The following is a 15,791-nucleotide window of genomic DNA, read 5'->3' on the forward strand; positions in this document are numbered from 1 at the left end:
TCAAGGAGGATACTGGGAATGTAGGTTTACGCGCCGCACGCGCTCGCCCTCCTCACATAAAAGATTTGAAGTAAATAACTAAAATAAAATGGCATCTTGCACGCGCGAGAAGGCGAGCGCGTGCGGCGCGCGCAGACCTACTTTCCGAGCATTCTCGTTAATGCTTGGGTAATTTAGCAATAGGCCTATTCTAGCAAAGCTGGCCTTGATCATAAGTAAACAGGGCAGAGACTGTCACAGAAAATTCTACTGCGGCGAAAGGGCTCAAGCCGTCAGTGCTTTGCCGAAAACAAAGTGCCGAGGAGACGGCGTCCGAGGACCAATCAGAAACCATGAGTAAAATTAAACAAAAATGTTACGAAAGCAACGATGTACTTTGAAGTCCCAAGCAATGGACAAGACCCCCCAAAGAGCTCCTCTGCTATTCAGTAACGCGATTTGCGAGGGAAGAATGAGCATGACGTTTCGCCCGCTCAGTCTTACAAAGGAAATAATAAGTTTAGGTCAGTAACTTTATTTGGACTCTTTATCCCGTAATATTCCGAGAGATGCTCTACCCCCGAAAGATAGCCCACCACTATATTTGGTTTGATTTGCTATTTTTTTTTAAACACCGAAAGATACCCGACTTTTAGTAATATTAGTATTGGAGTCAATGAGGAATTCGGCGTAAATGTGGCTAGTTAGCTATGGCGGAATATAAGCGAACGTTGCTAGCTGGGAAGCACAGTCATTTTTGCTTCGTTGCCCCTCGCCACCATAACAAGCTTGAAAGGAACATGACCTAAAAATAGTAAGGTTTTAAAATTTTCTTCATTGTACACCGAAAGTTAGGTCACTCCATATTTTCACCTGATTTGCCGTTTATGTTGGGTGGGTTCTCTCTTGGGATTTTACGGTAGTCACAATTTTTCGACCAAAATGATTGGATAGTTCGTCTGAAAAAGTCGCGCATTTACTCTACACCTTTCCCAATCTTAAAAAGAGCAATTGACACTCAAATTTTAACCAACCTCTTCCTTGAAACAGTAATGTATGTTGTGGTAGCGCATTTTTACTACCCGGGCAGCTAGCCAAGCAGGACCGACGATGCCCATTTCCGGCCCTGTACCTAGCGCCACGGCGCGGCGGAAACAGCCGCGAGTCATTTTTGCCTATTCGTCAGTCTCTGCTGCCGAATGGAGCGGCCGGAGGTGAGCCTTGAGTGCCGAGAATCTCGGAGGCCATTGTCGAATGCAAATAAAAATGAAATGTTTAGTTGCTAATCAATCAATAAATTACCTACTTGGTTCTCAACGAAAATATCAAGCAATAGTTTAATCCATACGGTGGTTCACTGCAATATATAAAGGCGTTTCTGTTTTAGGATGTTGCATCTATATAATTGTTGATAAAACACCTTATTTTTTTTTAATAATTCAGGTGTTCAGAAAATTTCTTTTGTTTTAACAGAACTAAAGTATAGAACAGCCGTGTGGAAACCGACTAAAATGCAGAGAAATATGCTTGGGCAAATGAATGTAGAAATATATTTTTCTGTTTGCGAAAGTGTTTTTTTTTTTTTTTTGGTTGCATGTTTCGCACTTTTAATATTTGTCAGCGGAACTTTTCTTCAAATTACTCTTAGAATAATTGTGTATTCCCCAATTAAAATTACCTAGCATGTTGTAACAATTAAGTTGGCAAAATATATATTAAACTGAAGGCAGCAGTGATAGTTGCGGTGTTTCGTGTGACCCAAAAGTATAGGACATAAAGAAATAAGTACAAGGTCCCCAAACTGCGACACGTATTGGTTTATTGGTCGAGGAAAGAAGTCCTCCTAAAAGATACAATAGAGCATTAGACCGTTATTTATGTTGAGCAGCTGGGGCAGCGATTGTAAAATAGGTCGAGACGTGTTGTTTCTTCTTTTTTTTAACAACCTGGGATACTTTCTGCGTCTACCTCGCAGCCTGCTGTTGACCAAACATTACGATCTGAGAACCATGCCCAACGAAGGACAGCCACAAAAAATACCAGTTAGAATTGAAAACGCAAACGGTGCACACGATATCATCAGTATCACGTTTCAGCTAATCATTGTCAATTCGCAGATTGCATCTTTTCAGCGGGACAACTTTTTAAGCTTCGTCATTGGCTTGACGTGCTCTGTAGATCTGACGGCTGGATATCTGCCTGCTGTGTAAGAATGTAAACGCGCTTACATTTTTTTTTTACTCGGGTCTTTTGATGATAGAGTAATTTATTAATGCCACCGTAGGTGCGTGTTATTAGCTGAGGACGATATAAGCAGTCGACTTCGTGGTGTGTTAAAACAGTTATACAAAAAGTATTTATTAAACTGATTCATTACATCATAAATATAACAGCGGCCGGGCCGGACGCGAAATTCGTCCGCAGCTAACTCGTGATGTAGTTAATCAGTTTAATAAGTAAATTTTGTAGAATATCACAATACACCACGGAGTTGGACTGCTTTTATCGTGGCTTGGTTGTTTTCTCGACACCGGACGCAAGTCCGACTCCTGACCTGAAGCATCTCTGCCGGGCGCCGGGGATAGCCGACACCATCCGAGAGCCCCCGTGGCGCGGCGGAATAGACACCTTTGGCGGAACACCGACAGCGAGAGAGAAGAAACAACATGCAAATTACTATATTGCCGTATATCTTAAATTTATAATAGGTGACATGTTATAATTAGGGTTCCGCGTTTTCGGTTTCTATTTTTTCAAAATTCGGCGTACTTCTTTCGGTGTTTATTTTAAAATTCAATTTTCGGTTTTTTTCGGCGTATATTTATGCCCACAAAATTTTATCGGCGTTTTTCAGTGTATATACAATAAACACCAACGGTCACCGGATCAGATGATTCTTGTAGCTCTGATATTTTTGATCATTCAAAGAATAAAGGCACAGATACATTGAAAAATGAAATGGACACTTTATTTGGCTAATGTGTGCAACTGTAAAAGAAACAAGAAAAAAACAGAAGTACAGACAAGTCAGATATAAAGCCTATTTCCAAAAAAAAAAATGGAACTTTACCGTCTGTACGTCAGGATTACGTGATCTTATTATAGTACACACACATGTACATTCCCAAGTTCTCCTCGTTGATCCGCACTCTTTCTTCCCTGTTAATATAACCCTGAGCTTCGAGAATGCCCTCACAACGCTAACACTGGACACTGGCAGGCTGAGGATATGAAGAGCTGCCTCAGCCAAATTCGGCCCATCAACCGATTGTGACCACCAAAAGAGACACGGTGCGACGTATTGAAGCACAACATAACATGCAGAGCTTGAATCAAGTCAGTCTTCTTTACAACGAGTTGAAAAACACGCTTGTATATGGGGAGTCAGGGGGCATTTCAGACTTCACGTTCGGATCGATGATGCGGCACATTCAAACCAAAACGTCGTGATGGCATCCGTGTATCCCATACATTCGGGCACATTTCGATAGACACTGTCGTTCCATTTTTTTTTTTTTTTTTTGCCACAGCTCTGCGGTACGACTGGAAGGTCAAAGTGAGCTTTTCCGGTTAAAACTGAATTTTAGAAAATGAATGCGACGTATTTTTATCGGTTTCAATCGAAAATGCCGAGCCTAAAAACTGACCTTTTTCGGTTAAAACCGAATTTCCGAAAATGGATTCGGCGTACTTTTATCGGTTTTTATCGGTTTAAACCGAAAACGCCGAACCCTAGTTATAATGCATAGCGAATTTAAAAAACAAATTACAAACTGCTAGCTGAATGCCGTCTTGTGTTTCTCGAGTTTGCCGGACATTACCTGAGTTAATGATCATCATGGTAAGTTGACTATTTAACTAAACTCTTTCAATTGACTTCTTGACTCGTAAAACCAATATTAAAAAGTTAATTTACATATTTAGGTTAATCTGCCAATTATGTTGATTATTCACAATCCCTCAGCTATGGTCCGCCGAGCTCGAGAAACACCTAGCCAAGAAGTGAAGCAGCTAACAATTTTCACGCATATATAAAACAACGACTCGCCAAGTTTTGGCGTGACACGTGATCCAGTCTAAGAAATCTTGAGCGTCACAGCGCACACCTAATCAAACAGTCTGCGCTGAGGAACTGAGCAAAGTGAAGCGCCAGGATCAGTAACATAGTGCAGGTATGTGACAGTAAGCAACGCAAAACGTCACACTTCCACTACTTGATGTAACAACTCAGACTGCGTTTTTTGGTGTAAACATATGTTTCCGCATCGTAATTCGCTGAGCTGCCTCCCTAAGTTGCGGTGATTGGCTCTCCGAGTGTTGTGCGGGAAAGTAGGCGCATGGGCTTTTTTTAGAGTGTGGGCACAACAATCAAGTGAACCAAAGGTACACGTTAAACTATCTGACGAAAAATGCCATGAACGTAAGCGTCTGGCGTCTGGAAACTCAGGGTATCGCTAAGCGCTTGTAATGCTAGAACCTTTCACGTATTTGTCACAACTGTCTAGCAATTTTTCATGCATTTTTAGATCTGAAAATATTTTCAGTCACGTCAATCTCCGAGCTTCCCCCCGTAGATTGGAGCAATTGGTTCTCCCAAGTGCTCTGCGGGAAAGTAAGCGCTCCAGAGTTCTCACAGTGTCCAGTGAGCCATTGCGACAGATGCTGCTTCGTCGGGGCGTACCAACGGGTAATCTCGCGAGGAGGTGGAGAAATCGCCATTGTTTCCGACCGTCAGCTACCTTTTCATTGTTCGAAACACAACAGTCAACTGGCATTATTCAGCGTCACGTGATATGCACTTCCGTTCGAGCGGTGGAGCTCGATGTGCCTACGCCTTCCCTTTTTCTTCTTCTAGGGCACGGCCCTGATGCCCAACACCCAGGGCGACGCCTCGGTACTCAGGCCGACCCTCATGATTGCCGTTCCCGTGAGTTAAAAAACGACAGTCACGCTTTTAAAGAAGGTGATGATGTTCGGTCGTTTGGGAAAATGCCCCGGGTTGCTATAGCAACCTGGAGTATACCAACGTTACTAGATCATAGTCAGTTGACAAGCTTCCTAGAACGTCTGCCTTTTCGTGGCGCATGCGATCGGTGGCGCTCGATACGACTCTGGCGCTCGCTACACCGTCAGCCCGCCCAATGGACAGAAACTGCTGAATCGGTAGAACGTTGTATGCAGATTACCTGCAGTGGAAAGCTATTATATTGTGTTTTTTTATCGTAAACAAAACGTTTGAGTCAAAGTCAGCGCAAAAGAGCATCGTTCTAAAATGGTACTTTTTGGTTGTCCATGGAGGCATTGACGCCGGTGTCGCTAGGAACGATATCCGACCGCACCTGCTGGCGGTCAGACAACATAGAAGAACCGATTTCGATCGCCTCTCTTTCGTGGAGCTTGTCAGCTGATAGGTCTAAGAACGTTGTGGAGTTCATCGTGCCTTCCAGAGTCGCATATATAGAGAGAGTTTGGTCAATGGAAGGAGCGGGCAGAGCCAGAGCGTGCCCGCGACGCAGATAGAAGGCGTGACGTGCTATGCTCTCCTGGCTAACCAGAAGCCGAAAATAATTACTTGGCGGTGGTAGTGCAAATATTTTTTAGTAAGTGCGTAAGAGTTAAATGGAGTAACTCTTCATGGTTGAAAATATAGTGCGCGTGATATTTCGATCATGATCATGATACCATTGGTTACACCAATGGTATCATGCAAAAAGATGTAAGAATCGAATGTACCGCTCGAACTCTCCTTTGCTCTGTCGGGGTCTGCCCGCTCGGACGGCGTTTTCCTGGCCCTCGGCGCCTGGCGTACGGATCATGTTGATAATTCTCCTTGAATTTGATTTTACATGACCGCGATCACAAAAATAACGTGTTACATATTTTCAGTCGCCGAGAGTTACTCTGACGCACTTAATAATTTTGTTTCGCGACCGCCGCCAGGGAATTATTCGCGGCTTCTGGCTGGCCATATTCGGATCTGGAAAGACACCCTGGAACATGCCCAGCTTACTCTTGGCCAATGGCGCCTCCTCATTTGCCTGCTATACTTCCCAATGAATGGTCAGACTTTCTCAAATACGGCTCTGGTAATTTACGGCAGCGCCAGAAGTCTGGTAGACTCTTAATTAATTTTAATACAGTCTGGTAAACTGCTTTCGTCATTCGAGTTATTTTGGTTCCACCAATGGTATCACTGTCACTGCAAAGTGGCCTTGCATAAAGAAGAAAAAAAAAAAGTGGGCCAGTCTGAATGTATTGATGGGGCTGAACCCTTTTATTCGGGAGGCGGCTTACACCACCTAGCCAAAGCTTTAATTTTAACAATTAACGTTCATTAAAAAAAAAAAAAACAGCATACTACGAAGTTTAGAATTGATGTAGCGTAATAAAATATCCCATATCGCTACTAAGCACGAGCATTCATTAAACATTCTCCACCGATTTGCTGGCATTAAAATGTTCTTTTAAACCCTCTTCCTCTGATCGACCGGGATAACCATAGGGCAAGAGATGGCGGTAATAATAAAGATAACTTTTTCACCGCATGTTAAAGCTAGTATCATACTTGCGAATGTGGTGCCTTTTCTCAACCTGGTGGGAGTACTTTTCGCCCTAGGGATTGAAAAAGGTATAACAAAACTTTATTCTTAGTTTAAGGATGCAAAGCGTCGATCGGTGGCCGATATGGGCGTTCATTGACAGCGTTGAAAAATGGCACTTGTTGGTTACGTCATAGGCATCCCGATACATCATGTATACTGACTACTAAAAAAAGGGGTTCGAAAAAAATTTGGCTCATTACTTTCTCTTACGAGGAAGTGGTTATCGTTGTCGTTTCTTTTCAAGTTACAGCAACTGGCGACGAACGCAAAGCAAGAAAATAAAGATGTGAGACGAACAGAAAAACACAATGCTAAAAATGCGACCTCACAAACGTCGCTGTTATTGCTTGTTTTTAGGCTTTGGGTGCGTAGTCATTAAATAAAGTTTTATGAGACAGAATTGTTCAGCAATAAGAGCAGCCACTATGGATATCTGTCCTCGTTGGCTCACTCAAAACTTCTGGATCTCGACGCAAGTTGAGCCCGAGTTGGATGAGAATAATGTTGGTGAGATACATGTTCCTGACATAAAGTAAATAAATCCCGTCACTCGTACACTGGGGCCAAAATAGGTAGTTTTAGCGGAGCGTTAACACATTCTACCGTGGCCAAGATATGGCTCCGGGTGCGCCCGGCAACGCTGCACGAACAAATGCCTGGTAAATAAATGCGTTACTCCTTTGTGATCAGAAAAAATTGCCCAGAAAGTATCAAACCACAAGTCATCTTTGTTTCGTCGACACTACGACGTTTTATTCATAGTTCGTTTCATCGAAAGGCGTCCGCGTTCGTTTCATGGACACATCTTACGACGTTTCGTCGAACGTGTCCTTCCAAGAAGTCGCCTCGGCCGCCGGAATCCAAATGGTGGCCTAGTTTGCCGGACCTTTGGTGATTTTTACGAGGATTGCCGCAAGCCAGAGCTGGAGATAATTATCCATTTCCCGGGGCGAAGCAAAGGGTGACCGCGCGTACCATGGTCTGTTTGGAAGCCTATAGGGAGTATTCACTGGTGGCCATAGCTGTATGCGCGAATGCTGAGCGCGTGCTGATGGCAAGCTTTCACAGTTCTTTTGCAACGTGCATTCCACACCATCAAGAGTACCGGTCTTAGCAGCCTAGTGATGTGAGCTCGTTCTGAGTATGCGCTCTAAACAGCACCCACAAATATGGCGTCCAGTGAATACTCCTTTTAGGATTGGGACGATACGGACCTTTTCCGTTGTCGCTCCTCCAGCGCGAGCTTTCTACGTTCGATCCCAGTTCGGAATCTTGTGAGGTTCGAGGGTGCACACGCAGTCAAAGCACTTGCTGGAGGCAGGGCCTCAACAAAAGACATTCTCACCTCGTCAGGACGTTCTCGCCCTGTCAGGGACTAGAGACTAATATAAACACACATTAAAAGTGAAAAATAGGGGCGTTGGTGTTAAACAACACCTCGCGTCCATTTGGGTTGCCAAAATTATATTCTCGAATAGATGCAGTTCGGAACTGACAGAGCCGTATATGTAGAGAGTTTGGTCAATGGGAGGCGCGGGCAGAGCCAGGGCGTGCAGCACACTCGGAAAGAGGGCTTGGCATGCTCTCTTAACCAACCAGAAGCCGAAAAGAATCCCCTAGCGGTGGTAGCGAGAAACAGTTCTGATCGAAAGTCTATGTTCGTATATGGTTTTAATAAGTGCGTAAGAGTGAAGTGTAGTAACTCTTTTTGGTTGAAAATAGGGTTCACGTGCTGTTTTGATCATGACCGTGCAGAAAGATGTAAGAAACGAATGCACCGCTCAACTTTGTTTTGCGCGGACAGAGTGTGACCGCTCGGACGGCAGATTCCCGGCCCTCGGCGTTTGGCGTACGGATTATGTCGATCGTTCCGCTAGTCGTACTCTTCCACCATCATTTTGGATGAGCGTCATTGAAATATCACGTGTACCATATTTTCAGCCATCGAGAGTTAGTCCAATGCAGTTATCAGGTTTGTTTCTCGCGACCACCGCCAGGGTATTATTTCCGGCTTCTGGTTGGTCAGATTCGAATTTCTAAAGACGCCCTGGAACACGCCCAGCCCGCTTTCGGCCAATGGCGCCTCCTCATTTGTCTCCTATACTTCCCAACGAATGGCCAAACTCTCTACATATACGGCTCTGGGAACTGAAAACACCTTGATGCCAGAGTCCTAGGAGAGCGACCAACAGAAACAAACAGCGACAAGCCTCAGACACTGCAGCGTGCTCGCGATGATACCTTTGACTGGCGTATAGTCGTTCGGTGCTCGTGAAGTAAGCACGAGTGATTGCAAGCTTGCTAAAGATACCCTCGCGTGCATGATGCTCGTGTTTGAGCATAGCCTCCTTTATTCTACGAAGCCTGTGAAATCGCGAAAGACTCTGGTTTGAGGCTTGTCGTTGTCGTTTGTTTCTGTCTGTCGCTTTAGTGGGACTTGGGCATTAGTGCTAAAACAAATGAAATATGCAAAATAATCAAGGCCATCAAGCGCGACGTAGTTATATACTCGTGGAAATGGAGCGTGCTGGTGAAGTTACGGTGTTAGAGAATTACACAAATGACGGGGATAGGATGACACACTTAAAGAGGCGATGCAGCGATTTTTATACTTTGCGCAAATACCACAGAGAACGAATCCCTGACTTTGATGACCTATGAAACACGCGTTCGTTTTTCACCACACCCAATAGAAGTCGCAGAAATAAATCAAAGGAAGACGAACCAGTGGCGTCACTGGGGTCAGTGGCATTTTGGCGACGCCCCCCCCCACCTCTCCCCCCCCCCCCCCACCCCCCCACCCGTTCTCGTGGCCCTCCGCGACACTCCCCCCCCCCGCTCGTCGCCCACTGCGACCCCCCCCCCCCCCCTCCCCCCTCCACTCGTCGCCCGCTGTGACACCCCCGGAGCGCTGCGTTCGGGGAGGTCCGCCCCCCCCCCCCCCCCCCTCCCCTCTCCTTGTGACGCCACTGAGACGAGCAGCGTTCGCCCCCTCAACCCGGAGCCACACCAAGCGGCCGCGTTATATGGAGCCGATTTTATGCCGCCAATGTTGATCAGCCACGCGTTGGAATTGGCAAAGCACAGGACATGCGGAACCATAACAATGCGGAGTCCCAGCCATTGTTATGGTTCGGCTATTGTCCTCATTGCAGCGATTGGACACGGGCCACCACCCCAATGCTTGTCAAGCTATTGATTACCACGATCCCAAATTGAGTGCTCACGTAATGCTGAGTCCAACCTACGAGCCGCATTCAAATATCACGGGGGGATGCTGCAATCTCCCAACTACGTCATCAAGCTTTGCGAAGGAGAGATTGAAAGAAAACGCTCGCTTTTGTTTATATTACACCGCAACAAAGGAGTTCCTTGGTCATTGGCGTTGCGTGCGAGTACACTTGGGTCCCACTAGTGCCAGTAAGCTCGTGTAAAGGGAAAAACATTCCAAGCGAATATTGGTGCAAGGCCCCTTTAAGTGCTGTCCTTTCCTCGTCATTCATGTAATTCTCCTCTAACATTGTAAACATATACTTTGCGCGAGATAATTTGTCGGAACATAACCTTGAACCTTGGTCTTATTTTGATCCTACAACTGAGCGCCATGCACCCAACATTGCCATCCACGCTGGTGCCATACAACGAGCGCAATCCACCATACTGATAATTTAGTGCGACTTCTCACTTGTGTGAAAAAGAACGAACGAAAAAAAATTGAGTGATAGCCATTTTCGGTTCACTTTATTGCGCAGCCTCTGCGGGAAAAACGAATAGTGTTGTTGTGGAACTTACATATTCCTTCTGTTTCTTTTTGTAACTCCAGCTCCTGTTAAACCGCATTCAGAAAGCCGTGGAGCAGAATCTCGCCTCAACGGGAGCCTTCAAACAAAACCTCTTCGCATTTGCACTCCCTTACAAAAGCTACTGGAGAAGCAAAGGGTACACTACACCGTTGCTCAATCGGTAAGCTATTTTAACCCAACCATAGATTCAACGGTGCTAAGACCAAATAAAAAAGAAAAAAGACATAAGGTTCTGTTGTCTTTTCTTATGAAAACCAAGAAGTTAAACGGTTAACACGTGTATATATTGATTAAGATTAACATTAAATTAAAAAGAAAGTTGTCGGGCAGCACGACCACCATATTGGGGGCGGTCTTCGGTTTGCCAAGGACACTGAGATCAGGGGTCACTATGCGGGTCAATCTTTGTTCGCTATTTCTTGTGCCCTGCTGACATAATGACCTGCTCCACGGATGCGAACAAACGGCAACTACTGTTCACAAACAGGGTAAAATACGCAGACGTCATCTGACGAGAAAAGAACAAGTCCTTGAGCGTACGGTCCCGCTGAAGTTTGATAGGGGTCTCAACGTGTTGCTTTCGTAAAGTTGGCGAGCATTCTTGTCTGATTGTTTGCTCCGTGAGACTAGGCGACGTCAGTTGGCTCGAGAGTCGGGGTAACTGAGTATTATTTGCAACGTTGTCAAGGCTAGCATCGCTTCCGCAGTGCTGCAGCTCAGCACTGCTGCGAGAGAACGTGGCTTCGTTTTGTCTTATTCGAACGAGCCCTTATGCGAAGGAGACGCCAGACAAAGCGACGCGCTCGCGCAAGTGGCTTTGACAGCGTTAGAGCACTGTGGAAGCTGCGTCAGCCTCGACTACGCAGCACAAAATTCTTCACGCCAAGAAAGTCAAACGGCCGCCGTAAGTCCGTCCTCGCTTTGATTATTCGAGTCCGCTCCTGCGCGCAGGAAAAGGGTGAACAGGTTTGAAATGTAAGTAAAAAAAAAAAAAAAGCCGGATAGCACTTGTGTATTTTAGGAGCGGCATGTAAAGATATTTTTGGGAAAGACCCTGCTAAGCGGCAATTAAAGAAAACAACAGGTCAGGCTTACTTATGCTGAGCGGAATCGGTTGAATTGCAAGGTACTTCCTGCCCTCTGAGCCGGCCATCTGGCCAAAAAGCCCCTCTTGCGGAGATTTTAACCGCCGAGAGAGATACCCGCACACTGGAAGAAAAAAGAACGTATTCTTAGACCCTTGTACCACGTAAGACTCCGCAAAACTTCAGTTCGACGTACAGCGCGCTGACGTCGATTTTGTCAGTGACACTGAAAACTCGAGCGCTTTTACTTGCCTGTTTCTCCAGGATCGTGTTCAAGAAGACGAGGAACATTCTGGGCGGGCGCCTAAGGGTCATCGTTAGTGGCTCCGCGCCCCTGTCCCGCTACACGCAGGAGTTTCTCACCAACTGCCTGTGCTGTCCGATCGTTCAGGGTTACGGACTCACCGAGACGACGGCGGGAGCCACGCTCCAAGACCGTAAGCATCCTTTGTGACCACCTCGGTCCAAAGAGCGGCCATTGTGGTGGGACTTTGCTAGTACACTGTGCGATATTGACAGCGCAAATACGACATTCGAATACATTTTATGAAAAGCGAGGAGGGGGGGGGGGGGTGCAGTTTAAGTTTTTAAAATACAGAACAAGAGGAGAATATTTGTATCTTTGAAAGCGGTCGAATAGAAATGCAATTAAAAAAAAAGTGAGGGTGACGCAAAGAGGTGTACGAGGCGGGCTTGCAATAGGTGAGCATGAACAATGGCACGTAGTAATAAAACTTGCGAAAAATAGAAAGACGAGAAGATTTCCGGCGAAAACCAAGGCGAGCTAGGTTACAAATACCCTCAAGCTCCTAAATGCTGGTTTTTGTTAAATTCTTACGATGAATGAAGCGGGCAGCTTTTACTTACTTATTCATTGATAATGTATTGCTGATGAGGGGACGGACTGAAATAGTCTAGTTTAGACCAAACGAGGGTGCTACGTACAAATATTGTGCTACGTAAATGCCTTCTCTGTCGATTACTGTATCGACGAATTTCCCATCCTAGCGACTTGGAGATTTTTTCTTTGATATTTTTTATCTACCAATACCATTTCGAAGACCAAAGATAAAATATATTTCCTTCTGTTTATTCAAGCATCATTCCATTCATCTGAATTACCTCAGGATTGAAAATTTGCAAAAGGGATCATCGTGTATAAATCTAAAATACAAAATATGCCAGTTACGAAGAAGAGGTGGTTGATGATGATGATGATCGGCCACTTGTAACAAGAGGGCTGATGGCGAACACGTTGCGAAGTGAAGTTCAGTCAGGTGGTATTAGACTTTAACTTGGATATATTTATTTAACATAGTACGTTGGTGGGCGCGACAGGACGTCGCCGCCCGGCACATTCCGTCCTCCAAAATCCCGACAAGGAACGCGACCACAACCCAGCTCGATCCGCCTCAAAAAAGCCCCGTCTCATCCCTGGCCCCTCCGTTTTAGAGAGTCAGGTTCCCTCTCCCAATCGTCCGAACCAAAGGCTGTTTCCCACGCGATTTCTTTCTGGTCGACGGTTGGTCCCAAAAGCACACAAGCAGATCAACAACATGCTGTTGTCGTCTCAAACGGATAACCAAAATAAACACACAAAGACCCCCACGTTTTCTTCGGCGGTCATTACAAGGAGGCGCCGTGAAGATGGGCGCACCCACGAAACCGGCCCGCTCATACAATGACAGCAAAGCCGACATGTTCGGCACCGTTTACTACACGAGAAGCCCCATCCGGCAGCCACCCGTGGGAATGCGTCCCATTGTCCCGGCTCCCCAATTAGGCAGGCGCCCGCTCGACGCACCCTTGAAAGCGACACTCCCGCGACAGTCCCCCATTCCTGGCCAAGCCGCCGTCTCCCCCGCCGCCCGGGGTGATCCTTCTGACGCCGCAGCTGCGCTTTGACCCAAGCCGAAAAAAAAAGAATGAATAATATGCCTGTACCTAACTATGCCGATGCTTGAAAAAGGCGACACAATTGGGATGATACATTTTTCCTTTGGTCTTCAAACACAACGGCCTGCATATGCAGGCCGTTGTGTTCAACACTACAGCGAGATGTTGAGACATGGTCAACGCCTCGGTGGAGAACAGGCCACGGCCTCCGGATATTGGAGTACTCGTTGCCTAATGTTATAAATAAAACACATAGACTGGGCACGGATTTGATGAGTTTGAGCAAAACGGATATTCGTTCATTGTTTCTCTCTTGTTATTTGTGCCTATTCTTGATGGGACCTCCAACCTGCAAAAAAGATTCGTGATGTACGTCATTTTTTTTTTTTTTAATGTTGTGGGTTTTGATTTTATGTAAACCTTGTTCTACGGGTCACTAGTATGTAAAATAGTTTCTCTCGTTGCTGGTGGGGAGGAGAAACTCTGTCAAGCGACAACAGACTGTTTTTTTTCTTCCTCCCCCTTCTCCCCTGGAGAGAAACAATAAAGTTGAAGTTGAAGTATTGGTCAATACAAAAATGTCAAAGAAAAACTTTCTAAGTGGCTAGGATGAAAAATTCGCCGATACAAAATACAATCGTCGACGAAACACCTCACGGATGACAAGATTATTGAAGGTAGGTCATTTGTGTAGTTTGTAATCAAAAGTGGTACCAGGACGATGCCCTGGGGAACTCTGGATTTCTCCGTAATGGGGGACGATCTACGAAAATAGACTGCTAAGTCTAACTGATAACATGAAGTACTTAGTTGAGAAAGATTCAGGAGTAAACATTGATAAAGGACAATATAAAATGCTTTTGTCAAATCAATAAAAAGTTCATCCATAGTACAAGAGCACTAATGGTATAACGCACGACTGTCACAAATGTGTCGTGTTTTACTTCTGAAGCCCATCCTAAGCTCAGCGAAAAAAAAGGAACTGTGCGATCCATCCATCCTTCTATCTCTTTCGTTGTCTTGTTTTCAACGGTGAAGAACCGCTCGTTAAAAAAACAACATAACCCCCCCCCCCCCCCTCTTCCCCTCGTAGGAAAATTACTAAGGGGGAAAACCTGTCCCGAGGTTTCTTGTTTCTGGTGGACCTTGGCAGGGGTGAAAATGGGTGATGGCTTGCTGTTACCGTTTTTCTACTATCTGCGTTGCCCTTCTGTGACTGTTGTCATGCTCGATAGGCTCGAGACAATCTCGACTAGTTCCAGAACCTTCCTTCTGATGTGTCGAATGCACGTGGTCCGACTGCTTTTTGTACATGCACAGGGAGGCCAAAAATGACGTTCTCTTTGCATGGTTTGTAGAAAGTTTCGACTCAGACGTAGTCACCGACTATTACTAATAACAACTTCACCCTCCGCCCGATCGTCTGTGTATTTCTTGCTGCCTTTATGGTAATCAGCATTGCACTGCCGAAGGTTTTGCATCTCGTTATGAACGGGCTTGTCTAGACGCGGGAAACCCGCGATGTCTAGACGTGTTCTAATTCTGCGTTCGTAAATTAGTTCCGCGGGGCAGAGCTTTCTCGCTAAATGTGGTGTACTTCTGTATGCACCTAGGAACCCGGTAAATGCAAGTAGGAATGTTTTCTTGCTCTTGGACGATGATTTGAACGTACCTCTTAAGAACACGATTGAAGGTGAACATAATTGAAGTTATTCAGGTGGAACATGACTCGCGAGTACATGACGTGCTCGAATATTATACATGGGGGATGCTTGCAAGACAGTAGGGCCCGTAATAGACCCTCGCCTGTCCGCCATTCCTTGGGCACGTACCCTGAGCGTGTATTGAACACGAAAGCTACGTCAGCATTCGGCGAGGACTCGGACCCAATCACGCGCTTCGTGCCCAAGAAATGGCAACCGACGATGTTGCCTGATGGGTTTTTGGAAATTACCCACTAGATGGATCACTGCGGTTTCCTGATTTATACACGAGAATGACTCTTGCAAATTTCCAACCGGGAGGTAATTCAGGTAAATCAAGGGACGCTTGAAAAAGGCGGCACAAGTGAATATATATATATATTAGCTTTGGTTCTCAAAGGAGTATCGTTAAATATATATATATGTGTATATATATATATGTATATGTTTAGGTTAGTATGTCAAATAAACGCTTTCTGTCATTCTAGTAACTCTGATGGCAGCCCCTTGACTTTAAGAAAAAATCAGACAAAACATGCGATCGCTTGTTCACGCTAACAGTATCGCACAGTGTACCTTCTGCAGCATACATTTAGGAACAATAGAATTTGTTTTTCTCGGCAAGAAAAAAATGTTAAAATTACCACCAGCATGTTGAGATGACGTCAGGTGCAAGCCATGTATAGTGTTTCGAATTAAATAGCTCCGCGTCATTCGTAGCCC

At 45.4% G+C, this 15,791-nt stretch overlaps 1 protein-coding gene across 1 annotated transcript in view; it reads left to right on the forward strand.

Annotated features, from left to right (window-relative positions):
• LOC120850533 (long-chain-fatty-acid--CoA ligase 3) overlaps window positions 1-15,791 on the forward strand; it is a 72,688-nt gene that overhangs the window by 16,530 nt on the left and 40,367 nt on the right. The window contains exons 9-11 of the mRNA XM_042292787.1: window positions 4,835-4,906; window positions 10,405-10,544; window positions 11,734-11,906. Coding sequence (XP_042148721.1) covers window positions 4,835-4,906; window positions 10,405-10,544; window positions 11,734-11,906 — 385 coding nt within the window. The remainder of the gene's footprint in view (window positions 1-4,834; window positions 4,907-10,404; window positions 10,545-11,733; window positions 11,907-15,791) is intronic.

The sequence above is a fragment of the Ixodes scapularis genome, unplaced genomic scaffold, assembly GCF_016920785.2.
Source record: "Ixodes scapularis isolate PalLabHiFi unplaced genomic scaffold, ASM1692078v2 PGA_scaffold3__209_contigs__length_174095766, whole genome shotgun sequence".
In the NCBI taxonomy this organism is placed as follows: domain Eukaryota; kingdom Metazoa; phylum Arthropoda; class Arachnida; order Ixodida; family Ixodidae; genus Ixodes; species Ixodes scapularis.